This window comes from Schistocerca nitens, chromosome 10, assembly GCF_023898315.1.
Source record: "Schistocerca nitens isolate TAMUIC-IGC-003100 chromosome 10, iqSchNite1.1, whole genome shotgun sequence".
Taxonomy (NCBI): Eukaryota; Metazoa; Arthropoda; class Insecta; order Orthoptera; family Acrididae; genus Schistocerca; species Schistocerca nitens.
The window spans coordinates 28,163,788-28,177,914 of record NC_064623.1 but is presented as its reverse complement, the minus strand read 5'-3'; the positions used below and the strand labels follow the sequence as shown (position 1 = coordinate 28,177,914).

Sequence of the window (14,127 nt, the reverse complement as noted above, 5' to 3'; positions counted from 1 at the left end):
CCTCTCCCCGATGCTATTCAATCTGTATATTGAGTAAGCAGTAAAGGAAACAAAAGAAAAGAGCTTAGTAGGTATTAAAATCCATGGAGATGAAATAAAAACTTTGAGGTTCGCCGATGACATTGTAATTCTATCAGAGACAGCAAAGGACTTGGAAGAGCAGTTGAACAGAATGGACAGTGTCTTGAAAGGAGGGTATAAGATGAACATCAACAAAAGCAAAACGAGGATAATGGAATGTAGTCGACTTAAGTCGGGTGATGCTGAGGGAATTAGATTAGGAAATGAGACACTTAAAGTAGTAAAGGAGTTTTGCTATTTGGGGAGCAAAATAACTGATGATGGTCGAAGTAGAGAGGATATAAAATGTAGACTGGCAATGGCAAGGAAAGCGTTTCTGAAGAAGAGAAATTTGTTAACATCGAGTATAGATTTAAGTGTCAGGAAGTCGTTTCTGAAAGTATTGTAAGTAGGCTGTTTAGGTTTTTTTATTGGTAACGCCACCTCTGTATGAAAATCACTGGCTGTGCTGTGTGCAGCCTGTGGCTGCTTTGCATTGTTGTAATACTCGCCATTGTAGTGTTAGGCAGCTGGCTGTGAACAGCGCGTAGCGTTACGCAGTTGGAGGTGAGCCGCCAGCAGTGGTGGATGTGGGGAGAGAGATGGCGGAGTTTTGAAATTTGTCATGAACTGCTATATTTATATATGATGATATCAAGGTAAATACATTGTTTTTTCTCTATTAATATCTTTCATTTGCTAACTATCCCTATCAGTAGTTAGTGCCTTCCATAGTTTGAATCTTTTATTTAGCTGGCAGTAGTGGCGCTCGCTGTATTGCAGTAGCTTGAGCAGCGAAGATTTTTGTGAGGTAAGTGATTTGTGAAAGGTATAGTTTAATGTTAGTCAGGGCCATTCTTTTGTAGGGAATTTTGAAAGTCAGATTGCGTTGCGCTAAAAAATACTGTGTGTCAGTATAAGCACAGTCGTATGTAAAATTGTTCAAAGGGGACGTTTCAGTATTTGTATGGAGTGTAGCCATGTATGGAAGTGAAACATCGACGTTAAATAGTTTGGACAAGAAGAGAATGGAAGCTTTCGAAATGTGGTGTTACTGAAGAATGCTGAAGATTAGATGGGTAGATCACATAACTAATGAGGAGGTATTGAATAGAATTAGGGAGAAGAGGAGTTTGTGGCGCAACTTGACTAGAAGAAGGGATCGGTTGGTAGGGCATGTTCTGAGGCATCAAGGGATCACGAATTTAGTATTGGAGGGCAGCATGGAGGGTAATAATCATAGAGGGAGACCAAGAGATGAATACATTAAGCAGATTCAGAAGGATGTAGGCTGTAGTAAGTACTGGGAGATGAAGAAGCTTGCACAGGATAGAGTAGCATGGAGAGTTGCTCAAACCAGTCTCAGGACTGAAGACCACAACAAGAACAACATATTTTATAGTTAATTTACAGAAATTCTGAAGATGCGCCACTAGCACGAAACGAATCAGTTTTAAAATAAGTACCTGCAACAGACACTGCCTTTTTACTTGAATACAATTTTTTTTTTTTTTTTTTTTTTTTGAGTATACTTCAAGATGTAGCTACGAATAAAATTACCTTACAGGCGGTCAAGCACGCATGCCCAAAGTACGTGATTATGTAAGCTTCTGAGGCTTGCAGTCAAAGTGCATGGCCACGTTTAACGATTTGGCATAGCATGGTTGGTAGCGTTGTGTAGGCGTGATTCGGTAATTAGACGGCCAGTCTCGAGGCTGATACCTCTGCCACGGCGCTTATGTATGTACATGTGAGTGGCCCTGTCCGTGTAGAGGCGGCGCTTTCTCCGGAGGAGAGAAGAGCATCTGCCGGCACAAAAGACACGCGTGACGTGTCGTGACGTTACACGCGACGCAGACAATGGCGGCAGCGGGCATATATAGGCTTGGCGAACACACGCCGCGGTCCGTGTCTTCCTCTGGTTCAGCAGCGCGGCGGTGAACGCAGTCCTGTCCTCGCCATGGCAAGTGAGTGGTCTGCGCACAGCGCAGGGTTCCATATTGTGGAAATCACGTTTTTCTGGTGTCTATTAACCACTTTTCAACAGCAGCATTATTAGATAACAACTTGTTTTGTTTGATAATGATCGCGCACATTGCCACAAGTAGCAAATTAAGAATAGTTTTAGAAATATCGGTTACCGTATTTACTCGAATGTAAGCCGCACTCGAATCTAAGCCGCACCTAAAAAATAAGACTCGAAATCAAGAAAAAAGATTTACCCGAATCTAAGCCGCTCCTGAAATCTGAGACTCGAAATTCAAGGTGAGAGAAAAGCTTTAGACCGCCCCTCCAAATCGAAACAAAGTTGGTCCATTGTAACGTGAAACACAATTGAGGTCGAATGGATGAAGATACAGCTACAGTAGTTTGGTTCGAGTCGTAAGCTCAACAGTTAAGCTTTACCAAGTAGCCATTGCTGTGTGTCAGGCGCTCCGTCCGTATTTATACGGGTACCCTTCCTTTTTCACGTGCTTCGTCTGGTTTGAATCGATTGCTTATTTTGCTTTGATCTGATAAGTGCCGTTCTCTTTGTTATAGTTGTTTACGTCACTCTAAGCTGAAAATGCATTATTGTACTGTGTCGTGCATTGTTTGTCGCATTCTGATGAGTGTTTACGGCCTGTCGCCGCTCGCGGCGTGGCTTGCTTAGTGCGCACTACCGCCGCTTACAATAAAAAAAGAGAGAAATTCTCATTAGCGAAATAATGGCAAGAGACTGCTTTTTGTTGTTACTTACACTGCCGCTTTCTTTGATAATGATCAACAAGAACCAAATAATAGGTGCGTATAATAGAAGATGTTCTGAACGAGAGTTTAGCGAAAATTTTTCTCCGTTAGAAAATCTTTGCAGACGCCTCTTTAGTACATTACAGTCTGCACAGAAATCAGAGTCATCTTAGATTTAAAAATTTAGGCAGTTGCTGTGCTTCATTTATGACTGTATCACTATACAGCATAAGAATAATACGAATATAAACATGACATGATATGTATATTCTTCCGCGTCTTCTCGGTCTAGTTTCGTAGTTTATTAGGCAGACAGGATTTAAATGAGGTAGCAGCAAACACGAAAGAATACCTGGCATAATGTTTACATTCTTCTACCTGTTCTTTTAATTTATTTACTGACGCAGAGGTTTTGGCGCCAGTATTTTTTATCTTTGTGCCTGCAAAGCATACCTGTGTTGCGCTACATATATTTGACGGCAGAAGTTAGTTGTGGCGACACCTAACATTTTTCAGAACGTCCTCTTACTTTGCACTCGATTCTAAGCCGCAGGTGGTTTTTTGGATTACAAAAACCGGAAAAAAAGTGCGGCTTAGATTCGAGTAAATACGGTAGTTATATTTTCATCGATATTAATAAATGGTTACTAGTTAATTCTTTCTCATAAAACTTTCAAAAGTCAAACTATATTTAGCTCAGGCTTTCTAAGAGCATTACTCCCACTATTTCTCTAAAATATGGCGACGAGTTGACGGAAGAGATTGGCAGTGTTAAATTCTTGCAGTTGAAACTTCATAATAAATTCATTTGAGTGGAGCATACCACAACAGTGCTGAAGTGCCGACACTAATCATTATTTGTAACGTGGCTTCTGTCAGACATAGTCATTTAAAAATGAAACGGCCCACATACTTCCTCAAATGACAAATGAGTATCTGACATATAACAACTAATTACAGGTGCTATCGCATAGGGTTCCATCTTAGGGCCATTACTTTTTCTTGTCTATATTAATGACATTTTGTCAGCAACATTACCAGATACTAACTTCGTTTTGTTTGCTGAAACAAACATTTCAGTAAACAACAAACCAAGTACGTACGGTTTTAGAAACATTGGTTACTGAAATTTCTAACTAATTCTTTGTCACCAGACTTTTGAAAGTCACACATTATGCACTTCACGACTTGTAAGAGATTTCCTCTCACTATGTGTGTACATATAGGAGCAGGTAGAAGAGATTGACAGTGCTAAATTGTTGTAATTACAACTTGATAATAACACTGTAGCAGTGCTTAGGCTCCTAAAGAAATGTTTCTTCCTAATGCTGATGTCAGACATAGGTTACAGAAAAATAAAAAGTGCAGGCCACTTCCTCGTCATAGTAAGTGAGTAGCAGACACATAGCAATAAATTACAATTAATGTCTCATGAGGTTACATCTTCGGTCCATTGCTTTTCCTGGTGTATATAAATGACTTTTCAGCAACAACATTACCAGAGAGCAACTTCGTTTTGTTTGTTAATGATACAAACATTTTAGTGAATAGCAAACCAAGTATTTTAGGAAGCTCGAATAGTGAAATTTTCGTGAACATCAATAAATGGTTCGTAGCGAAATCTTCGTTACCACATTTTGAAAAGAAGCACTATATGCAGCTCGAGACTCCTAAGAGATTTACTCCCAGTAACTTTGGTGTCAAACAAATGGAAGATGTTGCCGATTCCAATTTGATAGTAAATTCATGTGGAACCAGCGCACCATGGATATTCACTGCCTCGAAATGGCTGTGTGTTGTGTCGTCTTTATCATCATCATTCATCCCCATTACGGTCGGAGGAAGGCAACGGCAAACCACCTCCGCTAGGACCTTGCCTAGTCGGCAGTGCGGATCTCCCGTATCGTCCCCTACGCTCCTCGGAGTATGGGACCTATCATCACCATCATCACCATATATACATACCACGACTGAATTCACATCCGCCTGAGCCTGGTTGTTGTATTCATACCTCCGTCTCCCTCACACTTGACCGCGTCATCAAACTGGCAATTCCTCAATGCCTCAAGTATGTCCCGTAAATCGATCCCTTCTCTTAGTCAAGATGTGCTCTAAAATTTTTCTTGCATGTTGAGTCAGGGCCTCCACATTAGTTAATTTTGCCACCTAATCTCCAGCATTCTTCTGCAGCATCACATTTCAAACGTTTCTGTTCTCTTCTTGGGTGAGTTTCACTACCCTAGAAGACGACACTCCACCACATGTCTAATATATGACCACAACCAGAAGCGGCAGTTTTTAAGTCTTGAGTTTTACATCTTTATAATAAATTCAACTAGGACGAGCATACCATAGAACTGCTCAACTGCCTAGGCAAATATTTATTTGCAGCGAAGGAGTTGTCAGATACTGGTCATACAAAAAAATTTAGCATTCTCTGTTTATTGGCATTCAGTAATGTCATTTGGGATTATCTGTTGTGAAACTGGTGTAGCCGATCTAAAGTTTTCCGAGTTACACGAATTATTTGTTGTCTGAACTCAAGAACGTGTTGCAGGGGCATGATTCCCAATACATTTATTCCTTAATGAAATTTATCATAAATAACTTATCTCTTGCATTGTCCAATGAAAAAAACACACAACATTGGTGTAATATTCTGCAAAATTTATTGTTTTACGAACATGTTTTCGGCTGTTACATTACAGTCAAGTATAAAGATAAATATATGTGTGTGTGAAATTTTTCTCGAATCCAAGAGTTACAAAAACTTCTACTAAAGAGTATCTCATTTAGTTTCCAATAATTGTTTATCTTTGATTTAGAACTAATACGAGAACGGTTGTATCAGTGAATGTGCGACATGAAGCAATTTCCGTTAGCTAAAATCTGTAGCCTATTAAACAATGAACTACATGACAAAATGTGTTCTGAGTGAAAAAATAAGTGTAGCAGTATACAGGATGTTTGTTCTAACTTGGATTCACTAAATAACACAAAAAATAGGAATCGTACGAAAAAAACGCCCCTGATGAAATATTGGTATTTTTCAAAGGGGACATCTGTCTGCGCTCAAAATGGGACTTAACATCTAAGGTCATCAGTCCGCTAGAACTTAGAACTACTTAAACCTAACTAACCTAAGGACGTCACACACATTCATGCCCGAGGCAGGACTCGAACCTGCGACCGTAGCAGCAGCGCGATTCCGGACTGAAGCGCCTAGAACCTCTCGGCCACAGCGGCCGGCCTGCGCTCAAATGGCCACCCCCTGTTCAGTAAATCATTCGACTTTTCTGAAATTGTAATCATTTGTTTGTCTCTACATGTACATCAAGTCCAGCGATTTCCATTCCATTCGGATGATTCCTTCGTGATGCGTTGTGTTTTTCGTCTTAGAGTGTATTTAACACGATACCTCCTTATAAAGTATTCAGAAGTTTGAAGCGATTTTATACATGGGAATTCGTTACCTTAAAGAATCGGGGCTTTATTGGTCTCATACCTCTGACGACGATTCGTCCGTCAGATGGGAACGTTAATCTCCGCCTCTTTCGTGCTGCTGAGGAGGAGTAATCTATCTGTCTGCACCGCGTTTCACCCTCCCCTTCTATAATCATCATCACCATCATATAACACAAATACAACACTATACTATACACGCATCTGTTGCATTCATCTGCACTCTACAAGTACACGCGCGACACACCTCTCACGTATCCTCAAGGAAAGAAGAGAGTTTGCGGTTAAAAGGAACACCCTTTCCAACATGTGGCCGAACTCACCAGTACGATATCCAGCCAACATTGCCGTGCTACATTTACACCCACCTCCCGCTAAAACTTTGACGATGAGGCCTGTTTATTTTCACATAAGATGCGTTACATCTACTCTACAGATAAATCACGTTGCAGAAACCGGGCTGTTGTCAAACAGTATGATTGTCTCACAATTACAAGTAAGTACGTGAAGCATAAGGAAACGAAGCATTCGGGGTTTCTTATGTTAGTTCTTTTACGTACACTGAAGAGCCAAAGAAACTGGTACACCTGCCTAATATCGTGCAGGGCCCCAGCGAGCACGCAGAAGTGCCGCAGCACGACTGATGTCTGAAGTAGTGGTGAGGGAAATCGGCACCGTGAATCCCACAGAGCTGTCCATAAATCCCTAAGAGTACGAGAGGGTGGTGACATCTTCTGAACAGAAGGCATCCAAGAAATGCTCAAAAATGTTCGTGTCTGGAGCGTTTCGTGGCCAGAGGAAGTGTTTAAACTCAGAAGAGTGTTCCTGGAGTCGCTCTGTAGCAATTTTGGATGTGTGGGGTGTCGCATTGTCCTGCTGGAATTGCCCAAGTCCGTCGGAATGCACAATGGACACGAATGGATGCAGTTGATCAGACAGGATGCTTACGTACGTGTCACGTGTCTGAGTCGTATATAGACGTATCAGAGGTCCCATATCACTCCAACTGTACACTACCCACGCAATTGCAGAGCCTTCACCAACTTGAACAGTCGCCTGCTGACATGCAGGGTTCATGGATTCATGAGGTTGTCTTCATACCAGTACAAGTCCATCCACAATACAATTTGAAACGAGACTCGACCGACCAGGAACATGATTCCAGTGATCAACGTCCTATTTCGGTGTTAACAGGCCCATGCAAAGCGTAAAGCTTTGTGTCGTGCAATCATCAAGGATACACGAGTGAGCCTTCACTTCCGAAAATCCGTATCAATGATGTTTCGTTGAATGGTTCGCACGCTGACACTTGTTGATGGTCCAGCACTGAAATGCGCAGCAGTTTTCGGAAGGGTTGCACTTCTGTGAACGATTCTCTTCAGTCATCGCTGGTCCCGTTCTTGCGGGAATTTTTTCCGGTCTCAGCGATGTCGGAGATTTTATGTTTTACCCGAATTCTGATATTGACGGTATGCTCGTGAAATGGTCATACGGGAAAATCGCCACTTCATCGCTACCTCGGAGATGCTGTGCCCCATTGCTCATGCGCCGACTATAATACCACGTTCAAACTCACTTAAATCTTGATAACCTGCCACTGTAGCAGCAGTAACCGATCTAACAACTGCGCCAGACACTCGTCTTTGGTAGGCGTTGCCGACAGCAGCGGCTTATTCCGCCTGTTTACATATCTCTGTATGTGAATACGCATGGCTATACCAGCTTCTTTGGTGCTTCAGTGTATGTTCTGGCGGACAGGGTGGGCAGCAGCTGATGACGTAGTGTATGGAAAGGTGTCGAAGTTGAGTGACAGTACGAAGATTGAAGATGACTTATAAAAAATTTCTAGTTGGTGTGATGAATGGCAGCTGGCCTTAAAAGTATAAAAATCTGAGTAGGCGAAAGGAAACGAAGAGATTATGTAAGGTCGGTAGTGTTGTTGTTGTTGCGCTCTTCAGTCCAGAGACTGGTTTGATGCAGCTCTCCATGCTACTCCATCCTGTGCAAGCTTCTTCATCTCCCAGTACTTACTGCAACCTACATCCTTAAGAATATGCTTAGCGTATTCATCTCTTGGTCTCCCTCTACGATTTTTACCCTCCACGCTGCCCTCCAATGCTAAACCCTCGATGCCTCAGAATATGTCCTACCAACCGGTCCCTTCTTCTTGTCAAGTTGTGCCACAAACTCCTGTTCTCCCCAATTCTATTCAATACCTCCTCATTAGTTACGTGATCTATCCATCTAATCTTCAGTATTCTTCTGTAGCACCACATTTCGAAAGCTTCTATTCTCTTCTTGTCCAAACTATTTATCGTCCATGTTTCACTTCCATACATGGCTACACTCCATACAAATACTTTCAGAAACGACTTCCTGACACTTAAATCTATACTCGATGTTAACAAATTTCTCTTCTTCAGAAACGCTTTCCTTGCCATTGCCAGTCTACATTTTATGTCCTCTCTACTTCGACCATCATCAGTTATTTTGCTCCCCAAATAGCAAAACTCCTTTACTACTTTAAGTGTCTCATTCCCTAATCTAATTCCCTCAGCATCACCAGACTTAATTCGACTACATTCCATTATCCTCGTTTTGCTTTTGTTGATGTTCATCTTACATCCTTCTTTCAAGACACTGTCCATTCCGTTCAAGTGCTCTTCCAAGTCCTTTGCTGTCTCTGACAGAATTACAATGTCATCGGCGAACCTCAACGTTTTTATTTCTTCTCCATGGATTTTAATACCTACTCCGAATTTTTCTTTTGTTTCCCTTACTGCTTGCTCAATATACAGATTGAATAACATCGGGGAGAGGCTACAACCTTGTCTCACTCCCTTCCCAACCACTGCTTCCCTTTCATGTCCCTCGACTCTTGTAACTGCCATCTGGTTTCTGTAGAAATTGTAAATAGCCTTTCGCTCCCTGTATTTTACCCCTGCCCCCTTCAGAATTTGAAAGAGAGTATTCCAGTCAACATTGTCTAAAGCTTTCTCTAAGTCTACAAATGCTAGAAACGTAGGTTTGCCTTTCCTTAATCTAGCTCCTAAGATAAGTCGTAGGGTCAGTATTGCCTCACGTATTCCAATGTTTCTACCGAATCCAAACTGATCTTCCCCGAGGTCGGCTTCTACCAGTCGGTAGTAGGGAATGGGAATGGCTGACTTGTGTTTATCAGGAGAATTCAAAGAGTGTGCATTTCCTCTACAGGGGTTGGACTGAAATGTGGAAGTGAATATGGAAACGTCGCTTGAACGTAAGTGCAGATGCTGGGCAATCTTGGAGGTGGCGCTGTTGTAGCTGAGGACGAGCGGGAGCTGTGCAGCGTCCTCAGTTCGTTCCAAGTGTCAGTCATGGTAACTACGGCTTACCCTCACGTTGTAAATGCATTATGTCCGGGCTAATGAATTCGACTGTGGGAAAACTGTTGGTTCTCGTAAGGTGAGTGCGTCTGTAACCGAGGTAGTCGAAGAGTTTAGTGTTTCAAGAAGCAGCGTGTTGAAGATTTATACCGCATATAAGAAAACCGGGAAAACATCATCCGCTAAGTCTTAAAAGTGTGTGTTGAGCGATCGTGACAGGCAACCAGTGAAGCGGAATGTGACGAAAAACGGTGCGATAGCTGCAAAAGTTACTGTAGAGCTCGGAGTGGCACCGGCGAACGATGTCTGCACCAAAACAGCACTAAGGGAGCTCCGTAAGCAGGGGACAGCAGGGACAGCTGGAATTCCAGAACCACTCGTCGTTGATGCAAACGTCCGTTAAGTGGAAAACGTGGTGCCGAAGCCATAGAACCGGGGTTATGGAACATTGATAGAAGGTAACTTGGTCGGATAACTGATTTCATCTGTTTCCAACTTGTGGCCGAGTTTACATTCCGAGAGTGAAACTGTAAGTAGACTGTTAAGGTTTTTATGTTGGTTACGTCACCTAGCGCTCTGTATGAAAATCACTGGCTGTGCTGTGTGCAGTCTGTGGCTGGTTGGCATTGTTGGAATATTCGCCATTGTAGTGTTGGGCAGTTGGGGGTGAACAGCGCGTAGCGTTGCGCAGTTGGAGGTGAGTCGCCAGCAGTTGTGGATGTGGGGAGAGAGATGGTAGAGGTTTGAGAGCGGACGATCTGGACGTGTGTCCATCAGAAAGAGTAAATTTGTAATATTGGATACCATATATATATATATATATATATATATATATATATATATATATATATATATATATATGATGACTTTGGAACATTATTAAGATAAATACATTGTTTGTTCTCTGTCAAATGGCTCTGAGCACTATGGGACTTAACATCTGTGGTCATCAGTCTTGTTCTCTGTCAAAATCTTTCATTTGCTAAGTATGCCTATCAGTAGTTAGTGCCTTCAATAGTTAGAATCTTTAGCTGTCAGTAGTGGCGCTCGCTGTATTGCAGTAGTTCGAGTGACGAAGATTTTTGTGAGGTAAGTGATTCGTGAAAGGTATAGGTTATTGTTAGTCAGGGCCATTCCTTCGTAGGGATTTTTGAAAGTCAGATTGCGTTGCGCTAAAAATATTGTGTGTCACTTTAGTGTTGATCAGAATAGGTAAAGAGCGAAATGCCTGAGTACATTTCCGCTCAGCTGTTTGAAAATCAGCACAGTAATTCACAGGGGTTTATCGGCATAGTAATTTATCAGCACAGTAATTCATAAATTTTTCTAAGGGGACGTTTCAAAACATGCCGCGGGTTCGGCGAATACTGGGACAGGTACCACGATTATTCTCCAGGATCGCTTTACTGCCAAAGGTTATGTGGCCATTTAGGGTGATCAAGTCCACCCCACGGCACAGTCTTCGTACCCAAATGGCGATACTGTGTCCAAGACGACACGGCTGGCATCGCCCAAGACTGGCGTCGTGCGCACAAAGGGACGATCTGTCGCCAGCACACTCACGAAATCTGAACACTGTTGGACCTGTTTGGTCTACCTTGGGGAGAACGGTGCGTGATCGCTAACCACATCCATCATCGTTATCTGAATTTGCAACCATTTTCCGTGAACAGTGGTACACGATTCTCTTGAAAACCGCACAGGACTCGTATTTATCCATTCCGAGACGAACAGAAGCTGTTTCGAATGCCAACAGATCTCCTATACTGTATTAGGCATGGTAATGTTTTCCCTTTTTGGTGTTTTCAAATTTTTGTCTGCCTCCTGTATAAAGGAGACTGCGTATTGAGCGCTCGTGCGACATCTTCTTGGGTACTGGTCGAGTATTTGGGATCTTTCTGAAAGCATGTTGTTTTATTCAGGATTCTAATACATCACATTATTCCCCAGTGTTCTGGCTACAAAATCATATTTTTCAAGATATCTTCGTTCAGAGCGATAGCCTTAAGCCGTCGGCACACGGACCGTGCATCCGAACGTTGAGCGTTGACCGCGCCGAGTCTCTGACGTCATAGTGTGGAATAGCACGCTCGGGAGTCTTTCCGAACGTGCAGAGCAATATCTGGCATGTCAGATATTCTGAGTGTGCGTCTGAGCGTTGACCAATGAGATGGCCCAACGCCACCTACGTCACACGCACGCCGTCTCCCTTCAGTACAGAGTTGTGAGGCGCCATATTGGCATTCATTTCAAGCCTATATGTATATATGCCATTTCTGAGCACCAGGAAACTGAGAATCACTGGAAAACTCGTTGTTAACTATGTGATTCGTTCCAATAAAAAATGAGAAACATCATATTCGTGGCAAAAGAATTATTGTAACTTGCGTATTATGAGAGTAGGCTATTTGAAGGCAGCGACACACTGAAAATCCACCCAAAACGTATTGTTCTTGGTACAATTTTTCATAATTAAATTTCAATTAGTAACATATCTACGATTAAGGTTTTCAGTAAGAGGTAACATAATCAGATTTACTGCAAGGGGTGCGATGGTGTAGCGTAATGAGTAGCATCACCGTCCTAAAAGCAGTTGTTTACTGAGGCCGTGGTTCGTGTCCCGACACTACCAAACTTTTTACCCTAACATTCGCGGTTTTACTAGGTTCTGATACTTTATTATTAGTTTAATATAAATACATACTATAATATTTGATGTTATGTAAATATAAGTTCACCTTATCTACCGGATAGCTTGCGCTACTTGTATAAAGATATTTTGCTCCTTTTTCTTTCACGCTTCGTAATTCAAATGTTGCAAACATTCTGCTACTGGGTAGGAACAGTGATCAAATAAGACTGACCTTAGAGTTTTACTAAAATGTTGGAATGATGAAATAATGTTTATCTTATGCGGAGAAGTATTCCAAATTTGTAATGCACTGTTTGTAATGGAACTTTTATAAGCCTGTGCCCTTATTGATTGGACATGGTACTTTCCTTTTCGTGGTCGATGGAGGAAATGTGCACTCTAATAGAGCTAAAGTGGGAATTTTACGCGCGCCCGATGAGTAAAAAGTGTGATTTACGAACTAGAAGCATCCCTCAACTGCCACTGGAGTGCGTTGCGATCGCGTATACCACGTTGGGGCCCACGTACCGTATGCACAAGACGCATCGTTCCTGAGCGATCAGCAGCACGTTGAACTTGGCACGCTCAGCGTTAACGTTCGACAGCACTGTCCGTGTGCCGACGGCTCTACGCCACCTTACTGGTAGGGCCTGTACGCTCGTATGGTAGCACTGTACTGGTCGACGTCGAAGCCAACGTCTTGCTGGATCAGCAACCTCCCCATCACCTACGTATTGCTTCCCGCAGAGTACATCCTTCATTGCCTCAAACGGATGGAAGTTGGAAGGTGCGAGATCCGGGCTGTAGGGCGGAAGTGGAAGAGCAGTCCAATGAAGTTTTGTGAGCTCCTCTCGGGTGCTCAGACGTGTGTGAGGCCTTGCCTCGTCACGGAGAAGTCCGTTTGCATTTTTCTGGCGACGAACAAGCTGAAGTCATTCCTTGTATATCCTGTTGGTAGGACTATACACTTCAGAGTTGATCGTCGCACCATGAGGGAGGAAATCAAACAGAACAACCCCTCCACAGCCCCAGTGGCCGACGGTGCTGACACACACAGTGCTTACGGTTACTACAAGCCACACCTCAAGTTGGAAAACGGGGCCAAATTTGTAGTAGTTTACTGTCGAGTTGAGATTTTCACAAATGTTTTATTCGTATCTTACAGAAACTAGCAGTACGGCAATAAACAGCCTTTTAAAACACGCCGCTAACGCCAGTCAAAGTAATTTATAGCAATACAACAATTTTAAAAAATTTAAAGAACATTAGTAAAGAGGCTACTAAAGTAAATACAGAACTTTGTTAACAAAGTGCGGTGAGGTAGTGAAGCTACCAACACCGCCATTAAAAAAATGAAACAGGTCTCAGCAAACACACGATTAATGGCAATAAAAGGAATGTACAAACTTGGAGGAATTTTAAAAAATTTTAAACAAAAGTGTCCTGGAATATCATTAGAACATAACAGATATGACAGACCCGTGTAAGGTGGCCACAAATCACCCACTCAGGGATGCTCAGGCTAGACGGAATACTGACCAATTTAAATACGCCCATAAACACAATTGCCACTCTCAGGCTGGTCACTGCACAGACTTTTAGCCAGCGAAAATTTGTAATAAGATGGCTTAACTTACTGACAGAATTAGAGCTAACCTCGTGCAAGGAAACATTAGACCACACAGTCCTGAATGAGCGACCACATGATCAACCGACAAGATGCATGAATTTACTCATAACCCACGACAGAATAGCGAAACAATTGAACTGCCAAAACTACACCTCCCATCGGATACTAACGAGAGGAGGAGGAAAGATCACTGTCTTCAATTACACCGGTGCCAGGGACAGGAAACCCGATCGCCGGAGGCCACAAGG

General features: G+C 42.5%; 1 protein-coding gene across 1 annotated transcript in view; it reads left to right on the top strand.

The window, feature by feature from the left end:
• Window positions 1-1,913: 1,913 nt before the first annotated feature.
• Window positions 1,914-14,127, top strand: part of LOC126210351 (uncharacterized) — a 116,261-nt gene continuing 104,047 nt past the window's right edge. Inside the window, exon 1 of the mRNA XM_049939565.1 lies at window positions 1,914-2,027. Coding sequence (XP_049795522.1) covers window positions 2,021-2,027 — 7 coding nt within the window. The 5' untranslated portion in view covers window positions 1,914-2,020. The remainder of the gene's footprint in view (window positions 2,028-14,127) is intronic.